Here is a 5,730-nt window from a genome sequence, read left to right as displayed (position 1 = left end):
TTAAAGGCATGTTAGGCTCAAAAGAGTTTCTTCTTGTGTAAGTTAGTTCGCTGTAATCGTGTTAAGAGTTAAGACAATACTAACTTAATCTTTGCCTTTGATCATGTTTGGTCGCTTTAAAGGATGTTCTTTCTTTTCCTTTTTTTTTATGACTTTGGTCGGATAAATTATTGCTATCGTGTTATGACGTTTTAAAAAAAAAAACTAATAAGTTTTTCTTTTTTGTTTGTCACAAACTCACAATGAATTGCAAGTTCTTTTTATTCAAACTTTAAAATCTTCTATGAATTACACACCAGTTTCTTTTTTTGTTCACCATCCTCTCCCTTATTATAGAGGACTGGTTAAAAAAATACATTTTCTCTCAATTTTTGGTAGTTGCCTCCTTAATATTATTTTTAAAACTTTCCTTAATTATTTTAATTCCTTGAATTTCTTTAAAAAAAATATATATATATATATATATTAAATATTAAAAAGCGAAATTGACCAATGTCTCTTTCTTTGTACCAGGTTCCATGTCAGTATCATCATAACCTGTGCTAAAATAAAATAAAAATATAAAGAGTCATGCAATTTTGCTTTCTGAAATTTCTAAACTCAGTTCCTCTCATGCTATCTTTATTCTTTCCACATTTTTGTTTCTAATTGAATCGTTTTTATTGCTCTTCTTTTTCTTTTTTCTTCTTGGGGAGCTCTTGAACCAATCTTTTGACCTTTTTTCGAAGTTGGTGTTTCCGTGGATCAAAGTCTCCTCTTTTACCTTTCTCTTCGAACTCTGTTTCTCAAGAGAGAGAGAGATAAAGGCGGTTCCTTTTAAAAGATTTAATCATTCGCGAGCTTCGTTGGTATGTTCTCCGAAAGCACATTTGAAGATTAGTTTGCTGTCCTCTCATTCCCTTAGAACACTTTCTCTGAAAGTGACGAAAGCAACAAAACAAAAATAAAATAAGGAGCTTTCGGTACTCTTTCTCCAACCCTTTTTGCCTATTTCTGTTTCTGATGAAATCTGTAAGTTAAAAAAGCTTAGGCCTTTGGTTTGAATCGTTTGTACATTTCAAAGAAAGAGCTAATTTTAGCCATCCTCGATTTGAAATTGTAAGTGAAAGAAGGGAAAAGGGAAAAAAAATGGGTTGTGCTGCTTCAAGCATTGATAATGAAGAAAAGGTTTTAGTGTGTAGGCAGAGGAAGAGGCTTATGAAGAAGTTATTAGGGTTCAGGGGAGAATTTGCTGATGCACAGTTGGCTTATCTTAGAGCTTTGAGGAACACTGGTGTTACTCTTAGGCAATTCACTGAGTCTGAGACCTTGGAGCTTGAAAACACTAGTTATGGTTTAAGTTTTCCTTTGCCTCCTTCGCCGCCTCCTACATTGCCTCCTTCACCTCCACCACCTCCTCCATTTAGCCCGGATTTGAGAAATCCTGATACTGGTCGTGAATTGGTTGATGAGGAGGAAGAGGGTGCTGCAGATATCGATGGTGGTAGTGACGGAAGTGGTGCAACTCCTCCGCCTCCATTGCCGAATTCTTGGAACATTTGGAACCCTTTTGACTCACTGGAGCTGGATAGTCATCCAAATGGTGACAATGTAGTTACACAAACTGTGCTGAAGAAGAAACAACAAGTTCAGCAAGCTGAAGAGGAGAACTGGGCGGAGACGAAGTCTCAGTTTGAGGAAGAAGATGAGCAACAAGAAGCAGGAGATGATTGCCTTGATTTAAGTGTTCATCAGATAGAGGCTATCGGTGGCTGTGACACGAAGAAGCCACGGCGTTTAAAGTTTAAGTTGGGAGAAGCTATGGATGATAACTCATCCATGACAAGCTGCTCTGGTAAAGATCTGCAGAACACTCGTGTGACTGATTGTAGGATCAGGAGGACCTTAGAAGGGATCATCAGAGAGTTGGATGATTACTTTCTAAAAGCATCGGGTTGCGAGAAAGAGATAGCTGTGATTATAGACATCAACAGTAGGGATACTGTTGATCCTTTCAGATACCAGGAAACAAGAAGTAAGTGAATGACCTAACTTTTCAATCTTTTAGGGTGTTGGACCAACCACAGATTCTGATTTATGTTGTTAAGCATGAATAATTTGTTGTACATGTTATAATACTTATGTGGCTCGCAGGGAAGAACAGCAGTTCTGCAAAGGTATTCAGTGCATTATCATGGAGCTGGTCTTCAAAGTCTCTACAGTTGGGAAAAGATACTACAACAAGCGGTGCTGTTGAACCCTGTAGGCCTGGAGCTCACTGCAGCACACTTGAGAAGCTATACAAAGCTGAGAAGAAACTTTACCAGCTAGTCAGAGTAAGAGCTAGCTGATCCAACTCTTTTCGGTGTTAGATTGTCAGATTCAACCATGAAATGCTAAGTTTTATTTTCTGATCAGAACAAAGAAATTACCAACGTGGAGCATGAGAGGAAGTCTGCATTACTGCAAAAGCAAGATGGGGAAAACTATGATTTGAGCAAAATGGAGAAGGCACGCTTGTCTTTGGAGAATTTGGAAACCGAGATACAGCGTTTAGAAGAGTCCATAACTACAACACGCTCCTGTATGCTTAACTTGATCAATGATGAGCTATATCCACAGCTAGTTGCTTTAACTTCTGGGTAAACTCCACAACCACTCTTTTGCTGGCCATCTTATTGGAAAGCATTCCTTTTATGCGATTTGCATATACTGCTTCTTCTCAAGATTCATTTGGTCTTAATATGCACAGGCTAGCACATATGTGGAAAACAATGCTCAAGTGTCATCAAGTCCAAATTCATATATCCCAGCAACTGAACCATCTTCCAGATTACCCTAGTATAGATCTCAGTTCGGAATACAAACGACAGGCGGTTAATCAACTAGAGACCGAGGTTACTTGCTGGTACAACAGCTTTTGCAAGTTAGTAAATTCTCAGCGGGAATACGTGAAAACACTCTGTACGTGGATCCAACTTACTGATCGCCTCTCTAATGAAGAAAACCAAAGAAGCAGCTTGCCTGTTGCTGCTCGTAAGCTCTGCAAAGAATGGCAGCTTGTATTTGAAAAGCTTCCTGATAAGGTTTTCTGATCACTTGCAACTTATATATATTTTTCTGGTTCTTGGCTGTATGAAGGCTGTCTTTAATATAAGTAAATGCAACTTTTTTGCGTGGCGCAGGTGACTTCAGAAGCCATTAAAAGCTTTCTGATGTCAATTAAATCTGTTATTCATCAACAAGCTGAAGAATACAACCTGCGGAGGAAATGTAATAAACTTGAAAGGAGGTTGGAGAAAGAGCAAATTTCACTGGCTGAAATCGAAAGAAGGCTCGAGGGAATTTCAGCAATGGAAGAGGAGGAATTAAGCTCAACGAGTTTGGGTTCTAAGCATCCGTTGTCAATCAAACAAGCCAAGATTGAAGCCTTGAGGAAACGAGTGGACATTGAGAAAGCTAAGTACTTAAACTCAGTCGAGGTTAGTAAGAGAATGACACTGGACAACCTCAAGTCAAGCCTTCCCAATGTGTTTCAGGTGTTGACTGCTCTTGCTAATGTCTTTGCCAATGGGTTTGAATCCGTTCATGGCCAAACCAGTACAGATGTTTCCAAAACATCCCAAGATTCCGAGGAATCTCAACCCTAAAAAAGGACCTCATTCCCTTCTTGAGGTTTCAGGAGCTTGCTTCTTGATGTTTGTTTCTTTCTAGTGCTACAGTGATGAGGTTTTTGAATATGAACAGACTGTAGAGAAACTCATGTTTACAACTTTGTCCAGCTCCAAAATTGCATGACAAGTCCTTAATTATAAACACTCTCTAGTCTCTATCATCAAATCTGAAACGGGTATTATTGGTTTCCGAGTATTCAAGAATCCCATTTACGAGTCAGAAGGATACTCAAGTAACTACTCTATTTAGTAGGAAGTACACAACAATGTTTACTCTATTTAGCAGGAAATACACAACAATCTTTGATTTTCTTTAGTTTAGTTTATGAAAATGGAACTTAAGGAATCCAAAATTCTTAATTTCGGTCAAGGTAAGAAAATGTTTCTGTAGGAAGGACGATGATACCTAGCTTAACTTGAACTTATCTACATCTCGACATTGTCCCAGTCAAATGTATTTCCTTCGAAATTGTAATCTGGTTGTTGCATTCGGTTCCTTGCCAATCTACTCATCACTGCAAGCCCTGAAAATATAGACAGTAGAAAGCAAGCGTTCAAGATAAGAGCACGAAAATGGACTTTAATGTTTCGGTGTGATGATTAAGATTTTGCATATAGAATCATATCTTCAGGTAAGCATTTGTCGAGAGATTTCTATGATATATTTATTTACCTTCAACCATTCTATAGAGTGATGACAACCATCCCTCTCTAGAGATATTATGTTCCTCAAGAGACTCTGCAATCTCTTTGTCGTGTTTCCCCTCGAGAACACTGCGCAGAGTCACAACCGCATCGTTTGTTCTCTTCAAAATGCTGCTATCATCTTCAATTTCAAGGCTTTGAAGATCGTTGTGCGACGAAGTAAGACTCGCAGCCAACGCAAACTGAGCGGCTGCAGCCCAGCGAGAAGAAGCTAACCACTTCCTCTGGCCTTGTACGTGTTGTGAGTCATCTCTGGCACGCTTATTGTCGAGAACTAAATTACGCAAGTACTCAGCATTCGCAGCTCCAGTGCTTTGAACCATCTTCGAGAAAGAGCTTCCTTCATTAGAAAGAAGGTTCTCCGGTGAACTAAATTCTTGAACCTGAGTTGACAATTTGGAATAGAACAGGTTAACTGAGAAACAAGTGGAGTGTGAGATTGAAAGAGTGAGTGTTTGAAAATCAAGTTCATACTCTTCCGGAATCAAGGACGAGAATTTTGTCACAGTCAATGATGGTATTGAGACGGTGAGCGATGATGAGCATCGTGCATGACTTGAATTCTTCTCGGATAGTCTTCTGAATGAGGGCATCAGTTCTAACATCAACAGCAGCAGTTGCTTCATCAAGGACGAGTATCTTAGATCTCCGCAACAGCGCACGTGAAAGACTCAACAACTGCCTCTGTCCCACACTGAAATTCTCTCCTGCCTCGGAAACCTGAAGTGGAACGCAACAACAAAGACTCAAAATCAGTTATTACCATTTAAAAAGGAGACTCCATATTAATACAGGTAGCCATTAAATCTCAAGATACAAATGGTAGCTGAGTACCTCAGCATCAAGACCAAGAGGATTTCTGCGAATGGTATCCTTCAAGTGTGCCCTCTCTAGAGACTCCCAAAGATCAGCATCATTATGTTCACCAAATGGATCGAGATTGAATCTCACAGTTCCTGAGAAAAGAACTGGTGACTGTGGAATGATCCCGAGCACTTTACGTAGGTCCATCAGTCCAAACTTGCCAATGTCACACTCGTCGATTAAGATCCTTCCTTTTTCCACCTCCACAATTCTAAATAACGCATTCAATAGGCTTGACTTCCCAGCACCAGTCCTTCCAACAATCCCCACTTTGTCTGTTGGATGAATGAAGAAAGAAACCCCATGAAGCACAGGGGGTAACTGAGGGCGGTAACGGAGAACAACATCCTCAAATTTTATGGATCCAGATGATGGCCATCCAGGAGGTGGACGGTTGTTTTCAATGACAGGTGGAGCCTCTGGCGGTGTCTCTATATAGTTGCCAACACGCTCGACTGCGTTTAGACTATTCTCCGCCAAACTCGCAAGTCTCAAAACACCTGTTAAC

At 39.8% G+C, this 5,730-nt stretch overlaps 2 protein-coding genes across 2 annotated transcripts in view; one reads left to right on the top strand and one right to left on the bottom strand.

Annotated features, from left to right (window-relative positions):
- On the top strand, positions 558-3,980 carry LOC104781863. Its single transcript, XM_010506634.2, has 5 exons — positions 558-2,014; positions 2,134-2,315; positions 2,398-2,621; positions 2,732-3,065; positions 3,165-3,980. The coding sequence occupies exons 1-5, from the start codon at positions 1,129-1,131 to the stop codon at positions 3,627-3,629; spliced, it is 2,091 nt and encodes a 696-aa protein (XP_010504936.1). The 5' UTR covers positions 558-1,128; the 3' UTR covers positions 3,630-3,980.
- The window catches only part of LOC104781864 (ABC transporter C family member 2-like), a gene marked incomplete in the record, with an annotated part of 12,294 nt that continues 10,441 nt past the window's right edge, over positions 3,878-5,730 (bottom strand). The window contains 4 exon segments of the mRNA XM_010506635.2: positions 3,878-4,177; positions 4,327-4,741; positions 4,833-5,078; positions 5,193-5,730. Coding sequence (XP_010504937.2) covers positions 4,080-4,177; positions 4,327-4,741; positions 4,833-5,078; positions 5,193-5,730 — 1,297 coding nt within the window.

The sequence above is a fragment of the Camelina sativa genome, chromosome 4 (genome assembly GCF_000633955.1).
Source record: "Camelina sativa cultivar DH55 chromosome 4, Cs, whole genome shotgun sequence".
Classification (NCBI taxonomy): Eukaryota; Viridiplantae; Streptophyta; class Magnoliopsida; order Brassicales; family Brassicaceae; genus Camelina; species Camelina sativa.
The sequence above is the reverse complement of the archived record's forward strand: the minus strand, read 5'-3'. Positions and strand labels throughout refer to the sequence as shown.

Bases quoted from the DNA above. Each gene is read 5' to 3' on its own strand.
- LOC104781863 (XM_010506634.2), top strand. From the start codon at position 1,129: ATGGGTTGTGCTGCTTCAAGCATTGATAATGAAGAAAAGGTTTTAGTG. The intron at 2,015-2,133 runs GTAAGTGAATGA...TGTGGCTCGCAG, and splicing joins CAGATACCAGGAAACAAGAA to GGAAGAACAGCAGTTCTGCA. The intron at 2,316-2,397 runs GTAAGAGCTAGC...TTTTCTGATCAG, and splicing joins AACTTTACCAGCTAGTCAGA to AACAAAGAAATTACCAACGT.